Below are 16,344 nucleotides of genomic sequence, written 5' to 3'. Positions count from 1 at the left end.
TTTTTTAGTTTAATTTATTATACCTCGATTTATTGTTGATCTATATTACCCAACAGTGTTTTATTCAGTATATATAATATATAATGTGAGTTTGTTGATTTCTATTGATCGTTTCTTAGTGTTGCTTCTTAGTATCCTCAATAAGGAGATAAACAAAAAAATCTTTTCCATTACCAATAACCATTGTATTTAAGTGATCAATCTATGTGGTTGATGCAAATTGTTGGTTTCACATTGCTTTGTAGAGATATGCGAACAATGTACACAGTTACAATAATAGGGAGAGGAATGTTTCGATCCTTTCCGGTCTTTATTTTCTGTTTGCAAGATCATTGTTTAGATTTGAAGTGAAAGATTGAGGAGACGCTAGACGATCAGAAACATTTACGAATATTAGATTCTAATCATATTTGAGTGTTTCGATTTATTTATTCTGACTATTCTACCCAAATAATAATAGTTTCTCTTTAAAAATAATGGACCAATGAAGATAAGTTAAAGTGGTTTAGGTGGGACAGTAAAATGTTCTGTATTAATTGGAAATTTTTGGGAATCTACATTGATACATCCAAAAATAATGCTTGAAAGCATAATAATAAAACATAGAGTTCTATGCAACTCAACATGAAAAAAAAAACATAAGGAATTGTTCAATCTCATAATATCCTCTTACAAAAGGGAGCATACTTAACTGATGTCAATTTTTGATCAATTCTAGACCTTCCGTAGAGTAAGTACCTTCCTTGATACATCGCCGGTCACAACATCTGCAGATAACCACCTCCCCACATAAAAGCTACGTCATTTATGCATGGTCCCCAAGAGCAAGAACTAAAATTTTACTATTAAACCATGCTTTGTTTGTGTACAATACTTGACGTACGCTACGGTATTATTAATATAATGCATTGTGAATAATATAGAATAGGCAATATGAGAGTTCTCTCTTATTTACGATTTCCCTGAGAGGTAGAAGATTTTTTGGAGATAGAATTATGTCAAATAACTACCTATAGTGACCATAAATTCTTATAAGGCATTCAACATAGAATAAGAATTTTATCGCTTTACAAAACAGAACATGTAAAATTTAAAAACCAAAAGCTCTAACAAATAAGGTCTAACAGTATTTATAACGAAATCTATAAGGATAAGGACGAACTTCTTCAGGGAAATACTTAAGTTATATTTTGACCATACATAAAACCATTGAATTATTAGTCATTTTAATCCCGGAAACGATGTTAATTTATTTTTTGGAAAGAAAGAAACGGAAAATTACGGAAAAAGCTTTAAAAATCTGTACACTGTAAAGCTTTACCAATTGCTTAACTGTGTATGGGTTGCTGGTTAAAAAAAAACACCAATGGTCACTAATGGAACTCACCGCATCTTCATTGATCTATTACTTTTAAAAAATTGTATGCCCCTCCTGCATGTAAAATCTGTTCTTAATTATGATATCAACATTACCGTAAGATACAATTGTATGCAGAAGCACCAGAACAAGTCTGATTGGTAGGTTTGTAATTAGACTTGATTATGAATAAAATACTATTTTAAGACAAGAAAATAAGAATATACAAAAAATACAAATCTTAGGTTCTAAAATTGTTTATACAAATAAAGTGACGTTAGCTAGAGCTTTGTTTTATCATATACCGTTTCTCTTATTTCTTTCAGCCCTTTTGTACAAAGACAATAACACGGACTTTTAATCTTGTTTGTGGAGAAATATCATGAATCATCGTTGTATTATTGTTTGTGGACAAGTTCACTTTCGTAGCAACCGATTCATCTCTTTGTTTTGCTTACCAATTTTAACGTCGACGTCGTCTACACGATTAGAGATGTCGTCAATAAGATCATTCTGGCTATCGATTTCCTGATTCAAATCCAGGGCAAGATGTTTAAGACGAGACAAATTTCCTCGCATATCGTCTAGGTTCTGGTCCAACTGATGACTAAAGCCCCCTGCAGCGCTGGTTGATCCATTTGTGAGGACCATATCTTGCGATTGATGATGATAATCAGGTCTGATTCGAGTGGCAGCATCTGGCCAGTAGTTATCGGGAATTCTGAAATCTTGCGGATTTGGATAGATTTCCTCGGAAGGTGACGGCGATATGTTTGTTCGAGGTATTCCAGTTGAACTGTTTTGCTGTTGATCTGGACCCATCCTTCCAGAAAGATAATTCTTGAGCCCTCCGAAAACGCTTTTTAGACTATTGAGATGTTTCTGACTGAATCTAAGTGAGTTATTTATTTCATCCAGTTGCTTCTTAGTCTTTTCCAGCTGCTCTCGCTGACGATGCAATTCTTCTGCAGTGGCAATTCCAACCTGTTCGGTTTCCTTTAACACACCCAAGCAACGTTGAGAAGTAGCCAGCGTACTTTCCTCCAGCTCTCTCCGCCTTTGTTCGAAAGTTTGTCGCTGCCTAACTATTTCGTCGTCTACATCTGAATCCAGCTCACTGTAAACGTTAGAACTAGGACCTGACCGATACACTTTTGAACTATTGTAAGGTGAAGTAGCCGCTGATGCTGCTGCTACGTACGGATCCACCCCATATCCGCTGGCAATCTGGCCTCCATAACCACCATAGCCTCCGGGTTCATTGTAAGGTTCCGGTCCAAGGACATCAGGTCGAGTGAAAGCTGTCCCCGCATTGCCTCCAACTACTGATTTTCCAGCGATTAATGCTGATGGGCCGTATTTGTCTCCATCGTCGGTGTCATAGTTTTGCGATAAGAAATTTTTCTGATACTGATCGTAATTATAAGCTTGATCCGTTGTGGGAGGACTGGTACTACTGCCAGGTCGCCGTGCGTTACGTAGAAATAGCTCGTCTTCGATATCGTCTTCGTCCGCGAACAAATTCGACGGATTCGGAACGTACTGGTGACCAGACATTGCACTGTTGGTAAATTATGATGGTGATTGCCAGCAAACGCACGTAAGCAAAATTTTCTCCGCGACGAATTCAACAATTTTTGCACTAAAATACTTTTATGTCGATAATACTGCTGACAAGTGACAGAGCAATGAAACTCAATGACAGTTAAGTTTTGACAAATCCAAGTTTCAATCGACCACCGTGACGCTGCAATCGCAGCGGTGATAAGTTCGAAATAATCTGTCAAACTGAATACAATTTTGAAATTTTAACCAAAACACTATTATTCTCTATTTATTCTAGCGAGTTTCTGTGGAAGTCAAAACATAATCCGAGCAAAAAAGTAGTGCTCGTAATAATGGCATATAATGCTAAATGTTGTCGTGCTTTGTTTCGAAAATATCTTCCAAATAAACAAACATCATCCAAATCACCCGATTCGTCCACCGACTAAATCTATTGCCACTTAAAAATTATTTTCAGATGGAGTAATAATCAGCAAATTAAATCGTTTTTCGTCTGGTGCTACACCGAGCAATCGGTCTATTTAATAGTTTTTCGTCGATGGATTTAGTCGGCCAACTTTGTCTGCTGTTTAATCGACAGATGATTTCAAACCATAACATGTTTTCTGTAATTTATAAGTCTTGAAGTAGCTTATTATTTAGGAACAATGCATTACAAAATAGTTTTATGCATTTTGTACAAGATTCCTCGATGAACATTTCAAATAGTCCTATCTGCTTTGATCGATTCTCTTCATCGACTTTCTCTTTTGATAACGACTGCTATGCAAACAGATTTCGCGCTTATTTTACAACATAGTTTGATAAAGGAGATTCTTATCTAGCATCCAAAATGTCAAATACAATAGGGAAAGGTTTTACAGCTGAGTAATTAACGAAAGAGAAAGTCGATGAAGAGAATCGATCAATGCAGATAGGACCTTTTGAAATGTTTATCGAGATTCATCCATGCTGACAAGAAATGTGCATGAAATTACATTGAATTTAAACAATTTTGCAAACAATCATTGAAATTGTCAAGGGCTGTCACAGACTTATCACCGTCTGTTAGTGCTTATTCCTGCCACCAGGCGCGCAGAAGTCTATGTTGGATTTCTCAAATTCAAGAGCAAATTTTCATTATGTCGTAAGTAACATTCGCACCAATCCGAGAAAAATAAAGTTTTGTTTTGATGACCGAAAAGTTATTCCTATTTCCAAGTAAACACATATAATCTCATAGTGATAGCAATGTTTAACATATTTAGCAGGGTTTTAATCATACAAATGCAAATCGCTAGCTTTTATGCTAAAAAATACTGGTTTTTGAGTCAAAAGTTATTATACGTCGTTTGGTGGCCCCTATTGTTGTTATATTTAAACTCAGTGGGAAAATTCACCACCTGAGGGCAGCAGTGGTTTATCAGAAATTATTCTGACTTAGACTCAGTGGGAAAATCACCACCTGATCCAATGAGAATTCTCAGAGGCAAATCTGCACCTCCTGAGATAAGCTCTCTCTTTTACCCGCAAATAGTCTGTCATCAATAGAACGCAATTTCACTTTAGAATGAGAATGCAGTTAGGAATAATTCCTACAACTAATATTCTCTATTATCAAAAGGTTTATATCAGATACATTGTTATGCTTACATTGAGTGTATTACATTTCATGGTCCTGTTCTACTAGCGACTCATAAACGGTCCTGACTACTTCTATTATATACTTCTCTCTTCTTATGTACCGAGTGGCACATCGGCTGCCTCTGCGGTGTCAGTGTGTGTGCGTTGGAAAAGCAACGTGCCTACCATCCTATATGCCCTCTTACAAATTGGAAATTGTATTTTAACAGTTCCCCTCAATTTTCAAATTTAGCAAATTAATTAATCTTTCAAATTTATGACGAGAAAGGGGCTTCGTAAAAAGTCTGCTTTCTGCATTTCACTACAGACATATTTTAGTTCAATCTTCTTCTCGCGAATTAGTTCTCGAATGAACATGTATTTGATGTCAATATGCTTCGTCCTTTGATGACTTCGTGGTTCCTCTGCTATTCTTATGCATGGAATATTATCTTCATTTATGGTGAATGGAACCGATTCGATACCAATCTCACGCAATAAATTAAATATCCACACACCCTCCTTGGTTGCTCCACAAAGTGACATGAGTTCCGCTTCCGTTGTTGATAGGGCCACTGTTGTTTGCTTTTTCGTTGACCAAGAGACCGTGTTACCATACACAGTGAACAGGAATCCTGAGATTGATCGTCGTTCATCCTCGTCGTTTGCGTAATCTGCGTCAGCAAACCCTTCGAGTGGAGTTCCATCGTTTCTTCTGTACACCAGGTGCATCTCCTTAGCTCCCTGGATATATCTGAGAATTCGTTTGAGTCCCGTCCAATGGATGTCCTGTGGCGAACTCTGAAATTTAGCAAACACATTTACTGCATAACATAGATCCGGTCGTGACATCAATGCCAGGTACTGGAGACCTCGCTGGAGACAACCCAATAGAGCCTTGTAGGGTTCGTTGGTCAATTGTCCTTCAGTTTTTGACCACCTGGAATGCTGATCAATTGGGGTAGAAATAGGATTGCAATCTTGCATTCCAAATTGATGTAATATTTTCTCTACATAGGCTTTCTGGGAAATCGTCAAACATTTGTCATAATACTGGATATCTAGGCCAAGGAAGTTTCTCACTTCACCTAAATCCTTCATCTTGAAATGCTTGAAAAATTCAGCCTTGATCCAATTCACCATCTCTATTCCCGTTTTCGTTCGAATCGTTCGTTCGTATACACAAAAAATAATCGTTAATAAAATTTAAAAAACCATTGGTAGAAATAAAAGTTCGCGTTGGTTCTTTTTGGTAGAAAGCGGTGTGCTTTCAAAACGACAGTCAGCCAGCTCTCAAATTAAAAGCCTTTTTTATTGTTAATTTTAAAAGTTGAAACTTTCAAATTGAATTGTAGAACTGTCAAACCGAAAACCTAATGCTTTTAGATTGGCGTTTCAAAAGTATTGATTCAAAAGACGGACATTTTATCCCAATTATTTAAATTGTCATTTAAAAAATGAATAATTATTGATTCAATTGCTTTTATGCTTAAAAATAATGAAACCCATATTAATGTTTATTTAAAGTATTTTGTATTATATTTCTGTTTTTCATTGAGCTTCAGCAAGGGCTACTCAGGCCAAATCTAACTACAAATCATTTTTCGTATGAACGCTTGTATGAAAACAGTCGTTTCGTCTTGCCTCCAGGTGTTCAAATCGATTCCGATTCGAAGATCTCAACACTTACCGCATTAGTTGAATTCAGGCAGATTTATGAAGAGCAGAATACATTGTTGGCCACTTCTTGACGACTTCTATGATCCTGAACACTTTACCGTAAATTCAGAGTAATTTTCTCCTCGGTTGTTTTTAAATTTAGCGGCAAATAAAGGTCCAGTGCTGCCAAATACATTGCTAAGAAGTGGTATGTTTGACAGTTGAACAACTTTTATTTAAAAAAATGAACTTTTAAATATATGAGTTAATAAGTGAAAGAAAAACTTTCAAATCAAAGATGTTACTTTTGTTTTGAATATTTTTGTTATTAAAGGTACGAAGTTTTGCAAACTTTTTAAAATAAAAGTGTATAATTTTTACCATAACAATTTTTGTTCTTTGTGTGATATACGAACGACTCGATTCGAACGAGTTCGAAAACGGCATTCTGGTTTTCGTACGAACCCGTTCGAACGAAAGCTTTTTCGAAAATAAACAGTGTTAGCAACATGTTAGTGGTACCAGATGCACTTTGACATTTCTTAACAATTCGAAGCATAGACCGCGCACGAAATTGACATTATTCGGTCAAGTGGACTGTCAAACGATGTCAACAAAACAATAATATTGTTGAAATTTTTTGGTTGAAAATTTGAAAATCACACTGATTTGAAAAGATAACTTCCTGATGTCTTCTGAGAAGTTGTTAAGCAGAAAGTTGGCCACCTTTTTGGACGATTCAGTTTCCGGTAGGATACAAGTCTGATCCTGTGGATGATCCGGAATATCCGTAAAAGTGGTCAATTCATGAAACTGATCCTAGAAATCCGCGTTTTTTAGAAACCACTCATAAACGTCTTATCAGAATGAATTCGGAGTTGTGACCGAAATATGGACACTGGGGACTACAGGATGGTCCACTAAAAGAACCAGAACATCCGTAAAAGTGGTCAATTCATGAAACTGATCCTAGAGCTCCGCGGTTTTTTCAAAACCACTCATAAACGTCTTATCAGAATGAATTCGGAGTTGTGACTGGAATATGGACCCTGCGGACCACGAGATGGTTCACCGGAAGATCCGGAACATCAAAAAAGTGGTCAATTCATGAAACTGATCCTAGAGCTCCGTGGATTTTTCAAACCACTTATAGACGTCTTATCAGAATGTATTTGGAGGGACTACATGATGGTCCACCGGAAGATCCGGAACATCCGTAAAAGTGGTCAATTCATTGAACTGATCCTAGAGCTCTACGGATTTTTCGGAACCACTCATAAACGTCTTGTCGGAATGTATTCGGAGTTGTGTTCAGAAATAAGTATATGAAGACTACAGGTTGGTCCACCGGAAGATCCGGAATATCCCTAAAAGTGCTCAATTCATGAAATTGATCCTTGAGCTCCACGATTTTTTAGAAAGCACTCATAGACATCTTATCACAATAAAATCCGAGTTTTGACCAGATAGTTTATACTGGGGACAACGGGATGGTCCATTAAAAGATCCGGAAGATCATCAAAAATTCCGTTAAAAGTGTCTAGAAGTTATTTATTACTTAAATACCACCTACACACAAAAAATAATCGTTACTAAAATTAAAAATACCATGGGTAGAATTAAAAGTTTTCGTTGGTTCTTTTTGGTAGAAAGTTCGAAGCATTCATCATAAAAATGTGTAAACTTTCAAATCAAAAGTTTAAGTCTTCGTTAAATTCAAAAGTTGAAGCTTTTGAATCAAATTGTAGAACTTTCAAAAGGAAAACAAATGTTTTTAAAATGAAGTACGAACTGTTTCAGTTCAAAAGGAGTCGTTTTTATCATGACAATATATGTTTTATCTCAAATTTGAAATATTATCAGATTCCCTGTCCAAGGATGAGGGGCTTGATGATGATTTGTCAAGTGACGCTATGATTTTTTTTTAATTTGTTAAAATTCTAGTTTTTCATCAGTTTATTGATTTGAACGGTTCAAGCGAGTTAATTTCACGGAGCCTTAAATTGTAGTTTCATAATAATTTTAATATTAGCATAAAATAAAATAGTAATTTTAAATTCGCTTTTGTAATGCTAAGGTAAATAGTTTGCTTTGAGTGTAAAGTTAATTTATAAGAAAGTTCTAACAGTTTTTTTGCTCTTCGAAACTTGACGGGTCATACCTCTAACATAGTAGCAGTGACAGTGTCGCATGTCCTAACATAGTGTTCGAGGGGCCGACAGGGCTGAATAAGGGTCAATACTAACAAAACTCTAACACTAACATGACCCCGAAACTAACGTTCATCCATTGCACTAATAGTTATAATGTAGTTGTACTTTCCTAATAACCCATCTATCACAGATAAACAGACATAACACTCGCAGGTTGTTCATCGAATACGCATTTGACGGTCAATGGATCATTTAGATGGCTGAGTTTTGAACCCACCACAGCTTTCATGTGGCGCTACTGTATACGTACGAACCAATGTAAAATACTGTGGTAGCCACAGTACGGTGCTGTCAAAACCTCAGCATCATTGGAGTGTTTTTGGCTGGTGGTGCCGCCACATGTGGCGCGTACGGTCGGTTCCCTTGCGTTTGACGTCTGCACACTAGCGCCATCTGTTAAGCGTACTATCCATCACGTGATACTCGACAGATGGCGATAGTGTTTTAATGACTATGTTTTGTGGAGAGAAATATTAAATGTGTTATTTCTGTTTATCTGTGCATATATGTTTCTTTTTCGTTGTGTGTGTGTGTGTGTGTGTGTGTGTGTGTGTGTGTGTGTGTGTGTGTGTGTGTGTGTGCGTGTGTGTGTGTGTGTGTGTGTGTGTGTGTGTGTGTGTGTGTGTGTGTGTGTGTGTGTGTGTGTGTGTGTGTGTGTGTGTGTGTGTGTGTGTGTGTGTGTGTTTTTTTTTTTTTTTTTTTTTTTTATAGTAAGGTTTAGGAAAGCTTCAAGAAGCCTGGCCTGTAGTGAAGGTGGCACGGTGTGGTATCCACTAGTTGCCTAGTGCAGCTCCACTAAAACCCATTCCTTACTCTCTCCTCTGCCTGGATCCCCCCGGGACCACTGTGAAGCGACTACTTCGGGGGGTGGCTGTGCTCATGCACTTGTCGTACTCTCAGCGCTAGCTGGCGTTGCTAGATCGCTGCTCTTCTCTCCATTTACGCTGCAGCTCTGACATAATCTGTGTGACTGCCCTGCTGACGGCATTCCAAGAGTCCTCCTCTCGACACATTTCATCAACGACATTCTCCACGTTAAGGACGGGCATCTCCGTTCGCACTGCCTCGAACCTTGGACAGTCAAAGACCACATGCTCCGGCGTTTCATCGACGTTGCCACACTCCGGACAGAGGGGTGACGCTGCGTGTCCGAACCGATGCAGGTATTTCCTGAAGCAGCCGTGGCCAGACAGGAACTGCGTTAGGTGGAAATTGACTTCTCCGTGTTTTCTGTTCACCCAGGTCGAAATAATCGGTATTAGTCTATGTGTCCATCTACCGTTCTCCGTCGTGTTCCACTCCTGTTGCCACTTAGCCAATGACTCCACTCACATAACTTTCCGTACTCTTCCGGCTTCTCTCTGCCTGTAGCACTCACTGTCCTCCGCCAGGGTGATGCCGATAGGGATCATACCGGCGATAACGCATACTGCTTCCGACGAGATGGTTCTGTACGCACTCACGACTCGCATGGCCATGAGCCGGAACGTACTGCTCAGTTTCCTTTGGTTCTGCTTCGTTTCCAGCGCTGGAACCCAGGCTGGACCTCCATATCTCAGTATCGATGATGACACGCTGGCCAGAAGACGCCTCTTGCTACTGCTGGGACCAGCGTTGTTCGGCATGATTCTAGCTATCGCGTTGATGGCCTTCGAAGCCTTCTCACAGGCATATTCGACGTGGCTGTTGAAGTTTAGCCGGTCATCGATCATCACTCCCAGGTATTTTAACACACGCTTCGAGGCTATGGTGTGCTCCCCGACGGTGATTTCTGCCCGCTGTACCGCTTTACAGTTACTGACCAATAACACTTCCGTTTTGTGGTGGGCTATTTGCAGCTTCGCTCCTTTCATCCAGTTACCAATCATGTCGATTGCCTCGGTTGACAACACTTCCACCTCTTCCAGCGTCTCGCCTGTTACCGTCAAGACGACGTCGTCCGCAAAGCCAACGATCTCAACTCCTTTGGGCAGTTTCAGCGTTAGCACGCCGTTGTACATCCCGTTCCAGAGCGTTGGACCAAGGATGGAGCCTTGTGGAACTCCCGCTGTGATCCTAATCGATCTCTGTCCCATGTCTGTCTCGTAGACCAGAACCCGGTTCTGGAAATAACTCCTCAGGATCCTGCACAGGTAGTCAGGGACCCTCATTCTATGCAGTGCTTCGGCGATGGCCTCCCAGCTGGCGCTGTTGAACGCATTCTTGACGTCGATCGTTATCACGGCGCAATATCGATCTCCTCTCCGCTTCTGTTTGGACGCCTTTTCAGCTCTCTCGACCACTGTCCGAATTGCATCCACCGTCGATCTCCCTTTCCGGAATCCGAACTGCCTCTCCGACAATCCGTGCTCACTCTCCGTGTATTTCGTCAGCCTGTTTAGGATGATCCTCTCCAAGAGTTTTCCGAGTGTATCCAGCAGGCATATAGGCCTGTATGATGCTGGATCCCCCGGCGGTTTTCCTGGTTTCGGCAGCAACACTAGCTTCTGTATCTTCCACCTGTCAGGGAAGTGACCCTCGTTCAGGCATTTCTGCAGCACCATCCTGAACATGTCCGGGGATGACTGGATCGCCGCTTTCAACGCTACGTTGGGGATTCCATCCAGACCGGGAGCTTTCTTCACCTTCAATCCTTTCGCCACTACTACGAGCTCCTCGTTGGTGATTTCGACGTTATCTCCCTCTCCTTCTCCGTACGGTGTAGGTGGCCAGGTTGTTGGGTCGTGCTTCGGGAAAAGTCCTTCCACGATGACTTTCAGCTTCTCTGGGCACATTTCAGCGGGCATCGTTGGACCTCTGATCTTCGCCATCACGACTCGGTATGCGTCGCCCCAGGGGTTGGCATCAGCGTCTCGACACAGCTCCTTAAAACAGTTCGACTTGCTCTGCTTAATCACTCGTTTAAAAGCGGCCCTGGCCGCTCGAAACACTTCTCTTCGTTCCTCTCTGTCTGCTTCCGTTCTTGCTCTCTGAACACGTCTTCTGGCTCTGAGACAACTAGCGCGGAGAGTACTAAGTGCCTCGTTCCACCAGTAGACTGGACGCCGTCTGTTATTTGGCTCCAGTTTCCTCGGCATGGTCGTGTCACATGCTCTCACTAACGTTTCTGTCAGCTCGTCCGCATTTAGATCTACGGGACTCCCGTCCACACGAAGTGCCTCAACGAACAAATCCTTGTCGAAAGCTTTCGTCTTCCACTTTCGGTCACAAGTTCTCGTCCTCCGTACTGCCACAGTATTCCGTTGACCGATGCCATATCGTATCGCCTGATGGTCGCTATGGGTATATCCTTCGCACACTCTCCAATCCATGTTTGCCATCAGCGACGGACTGCAGAAAGTAACGTCGATAATGGATTCTCGGCCATCTCTGCGAAAAGTGCTGCTGGTGCCTTTATTGGCCAGCATAACTTCCAGTTTTGCCAGAGCTTCCAGCAGACTGTGCCCTCTTGCATTGGAACACCTGCTTCCCCACTCCACTGCCCAAGCATTGAAGTCTCCTCCGATGACTACCGGTCGTCGTCCGACCAGCTCTTCGGTAAGTCCATCAAGCATCCCGTGGAACTTCTCCATCGTCCATCTGGGGGGTGCGTAACAACTACACATGAAGATTCCGTTGATTTTGGCGATGACGAAGCCTTCGTATGAGCTCGCAACCACTTCTTGAATGGGGTATCTGCCCATAACTTGTATAGCTGCCATTCCAGCTTTATCCGCAACCCAGTTACCGTTATCGGGAGGGACTCGATACGGTTCCGCAATGATTGCAACGTCGCACTTTGTTTCTGTTGTCGACTGCCACAACAGTTGCTGAGCAATGTCGCAATGATTGAGGTTTATTTGGGTTACCTCCATTACTGTTGGCCTGCCATCGCCTTTTTGTATGCTAGGCATTTGAAGCCTCCCGTCGTATGATCGTTACCCTCCTCTTTTTTGCAGAGCATACACCTCGGATGCTTCGTGCAGCCTCTTGCAATATGGCCTTTCTCTCCGCATTTCCTGCACAGATCAGATCTGTCAGGGCCATTGCAGTTCCTCGCCTGGTGACCGAATCCCATGCACTTGAAGCATCGCTCCAATTGCTCGGTAACCCGAGGAGTGGCTTTCAGCGAACACAATGACCAGCCAACCTTGACCTTGCCCGTCTCCAACAGCTTATTCGCTGCAGCTGTCGAAAGCCGTATAATCGCCGTTTGCATGCCGCCGTACGCCTTCCTCATGCGGATTGACATCGGGACATCTCCCAGATCGCAGTGCACTCTCAACGCACTTCTTAGCTCCTCTTCTGTGGTGATCTCGTCCAGGTTCCTGCACTCGACCACTGTCTCCTGGGATAGAGCTCTTACGCTCGCCCCTTCGCCAAGAGACTTTTCGACGAGCTCCTTGAAGGCTGAGCTCTTGATAGCAGGATCCTTCTTCAGCTCAAAGAGGATCTCGCCTTTCTGGGTTCGCCTGGTTTTCACCACGTTCTCCCCTAGTTGCTTCAACTCCGGATCCTCTCGTACCTTCCGGAGGAGTGCTGCATACGACGTTTTGTCCTTAGCTTCGACGATCAGAGCATCGCCCTTACTTCGCTCCCGACGAGTCCTGGGTATCTCCTTCTTCTGTTCAGCTTTCTTCTTCATGTCTTTTTCCTTCCGTTTTTTCCACTTCTCCTTTGGCTTCTCGACGGTACGCCAGCCTTCCTCCTTGTTGTCTTCTTTGTCGTTCTTGACTTTTTTCAACTCCTCTTCCTCTCCTGGAGTTTCCCTTTTCCTCTTCTCCGAGCGTGGATTTCGAGGTCCCTTTGGCGTCTCCTGTATTTCAGCTGCTGCTTTCTCCTTGGCCTCGATCAGTGCCCTTTCGGCAGTTACGGACCTCGTCCTCAGCGCATCCTGTTCACGTTCGGCAGCAATAATGGCGGATTTGATGCCCGTCACCATTTCCTTTATTGCCTTGTGGACGTTGCTCTTATCCTTGATGAAGTCATGGAGTTCATTGATCCTCCTCCTGACCTCCATCAATTTGGTCTTCCCAAGCTGCAATCCTTCTTGGGGTGTGCTACTGCTGGATTTCGGTGTGAACACCTGGCTTAGCATAAGACCTAGCTCTCCTTGGTGTCCTTGCTGCTCACCTTGGGGCTTACTGCTGCTGTTGGAACTCGCTGTTGCCTCCAGGTTCAACACTGGTGATCTCTGCAATATCCCGCTCCTTGCGAACACGTTCGCTCCTCCGTTTTCAATTTCTGGCGTCTTGCCGTCGTCCTTCATATTTTTTTGGGTTTTCTCATTTTCTTCTTTTTTGTTTTTTTCTCCGTTTTTCTCCATTCTGTTGGGTCCCCCCTCCGGGCCGCTATCTCCACTCGTTGTATGTAGTCGCCTATCGTGATCCCATGGTTATCTATGCAAGCAGGGAGGCCATGCTAGGGTTGACACGGTCCTTCATGGGGGCCGTGTTCAGAGCCAGATCGGCGTAAGTCAGGAATGTTACATCTGAGTCTACTACTCACCAATCACCAATTGGTGACGAGTTTTGAACGTATCCGGAGGCCTGCCAAGGTTTTACCGGGACGGGGGCAGCCGCACTATTAGCCCACTCGCCATTTCAAGAAGGTGTCACCCTTCTTTACTAAGGGAGCAGAATAGCAGGACTGTCAGCCCTGTAGCGTGGTATCCAATCCATTGTGCCGTGTCGTGTCCATAGTTCCATGCCGTATCCAGTATGCCGTAATAAGGATCTTACTGGCGTCGATCCTAATGTGCCGGTTGGCACTCCTGCGGGTTGACGAAGCATTTCCTCGATCGCCGTGTTATGGTTACCGCGCCAGTGTTCGCGTCGCACCCCCTCACTTTGCTATTGTCAGAAGGACAACATTGCCCAGGCTACACCACGGGGAGGTGTGAGGTAGGAACTTGTGAGGACCAGAGATAGGAAAAACGCTCTTCCCAGGTTGTCAATTCACCATTTGTAGCCCATGTGTGTGTGTGTGTGTGTATGTGTATGTGTGTGTGTGTGTGTGTGTGTGTGTGTGTGTGGGGGGGGGGGGTAATGTAACCAATACTAATACCTTTCTCTCTGTTCTTTTATTCGTTTTCTATATCCCTTCACCATCAACCCATATCCCATCATCTTGGCGAGAGATGAGTTACTTGCATGGTGCATGCCCAAGTCGTACTACAGGATAATATGCTGAGCGTGGTTCTATCACAACAACCACGCAGGAACGCAAATCGATACAGCTGAAGAATAATGAGGTAAGTTCTACACAGTATTTTAAAGGAGCCAACTCTAAACAGGTAATAATAGCAATTAATAATCAAACAACCATAAAAAGGTATGAATGAATTTATTTATTTTAAATACAGTAATTACGCGATTTTGTCAGCCCCTCCGCGCTTCAGACTTTTTTTCTTTCAATAATCTAATTTTTTTCTCATTCATCGTTAAGAGGGATATTTAAAGTATACTTTGGTGCAATAGGTTCAAAAAGATTACCGAAAAAGGGCATGGGTTTTGTAGAACATTGGAATACATTTTCAAAAAAGGAGGCTGACGAAATCGGGACATTACTGTATTCCATTTACATTTACATGATTTATCACATATTTCCGGAGATCTTCGAGGTTGGAGCTTAGTTGCTTTTGTACATGGGCACGTCATTTGCCGGTTTCTCGCGAATCGGGACTCAGTTTGGAAAAACTAATAACACAAACAGGTAGAGGAATATTTCCTCTATGATTTGGTACAGTTTGTTTGCAGGATTGTTCTTTTGTTCGCGGGAGACCGGTTGTTGGCGTGTTTGTTTGCAGGGGCGATTGCGCCCAGATCTCGGGGTTCTCCGGATTTATGGTCGTAATCTAATACACACAGTTGATCACAATACGAGCCTAAAAGCTGCAGTGACCTTGTGAGCACCATAGCTCGAGTCGTCTGAAAGTATTGTGTATCGCATGGAGAGCCCAACCGAGATGCTAGCCTATTAAGACTGCAGTTGGTCAACTCTCGAAAAAAAAAAATTGAAATATTATCAGATTAATAGTTTACAAGATTTAAAAAAGTACCCAAACTCATATTTGAATGATTTTTTAAAAATAATGTTTATTCATATATTTTCGAGTATATTTTGTAAAAATAAACAACAAAACAATACATAGTTAAAATTACCATTGCAAATTTTGTCCTAGTCCGAGGAATCAAAGGAAGGTATTCGGTCCAACCTCGGGTCGACGGCAATTTCGGAACTCTCCTCTTGCTTCTATCGTTCAAAACGACGATAACAAAAGGAAAGCGGTTATGACGACGAGTGCTTTGGGAAACGTTCCCTTGATAACCCTAATAAATAAATACCATAAACGAATGATAACCCAAATTATTGAACTATTCCACAAATAGTTTGGATGATACCCGGAACACGTCGTTAAGCAAAATAACCACAACAATTTTATTAGGGAAGGCAATCCCAATACCACTCCATGGAAACGGCATTCATTACGAGGTCTTCCTGCTGGAGCTACTTTATTCTCCATGAGCTGACGATATAGAATCTACAAAAACAAAAATACAGCCTTTGAAATACAACCATTGCATACCACAAAAGTGGGACACTCACCATAGAAATATCCAGCAGAATGGTGAAGACAGAAAATCCTTGTCATCAGCACCGGTAAAGGAACGCCACCCACCACGGGAATTGACCACTACCCGAACGACCCGACCACGTACCTACGATGTAAAAACAAATTTAATCGATCCCTCGTTCGATCCTAAGAAAAACGAAATTCCAACTCACTTATCATTTCGTGTTGCAGTGGCAGAATCACCATCGATTGCCACTTATCATCACTGGAGGCAGCTTTCAAACACCGATTCCACCGTAAACTTCAATTTTTTTTTTTCAAAAATTCAATTTTGGCGGCAAATGAAGTGGGGTTCAGTGATCGGTTTAGTGATGCTAAAAACATTACTATGA

At 42.0% G+C, this 16,344-nt stretch overlaps 1 protein-coding gene across 1 annotated transcript; it reads right to left on the bottom strand.

Moving 5' to 3' along the window:
• Snap29 (Synaptosomal-associated protein 29kDa) lies at window positions 1-3,043 on the bottom strand. The gene has a single exon (XM_065237034.1). The coding sequence runs from the start codon at window positions 2,912-2,914 to the stop codon at window positions 1,775-1,777; it is 1,140 nt and encodes a 379-aa protein (XP_065093106.1). The 5' UTR covers window positions 2,915-3,043; the 3' UTR covers window positions 1-1,774.
• Between the last annotated feature and the right edge of the window lie 13,301 nt (window positions 3,044-16,344).

The sequence above is a fragment of the Ochlerotatus camptorhynchus genome, unplaced genomic scaffold (assembly GCF_037179485.1).
Source record: "Ochlerotatus camptorhynchus isolate MF236.1 unplaced genomic scaffold, CSIRO-AGI_Acam_v1.1 ptg000579l, whole genome shotgun sequence".
NCBI lineage: Eukaryota > Metazoa > Arthropoda > Insecta > Diptera > Culicidae > Ochlerotatus > Ochlerotatus camptorhynchus.
Note: the sequence above shows the minus strand (reverse complement) of the source record. Positions and strands in the feature narration are given on the sequence as shown.

Excerpts from the sequence above, each read along its gene's own strand:
- Snap29 (XM_065237034.1), bottom strand. The coding sequence starts at position 2,914 with ATGTCTGGTCACCAGTACGTTCCGAATCCGTCGAATTTGTTCGCGGAC.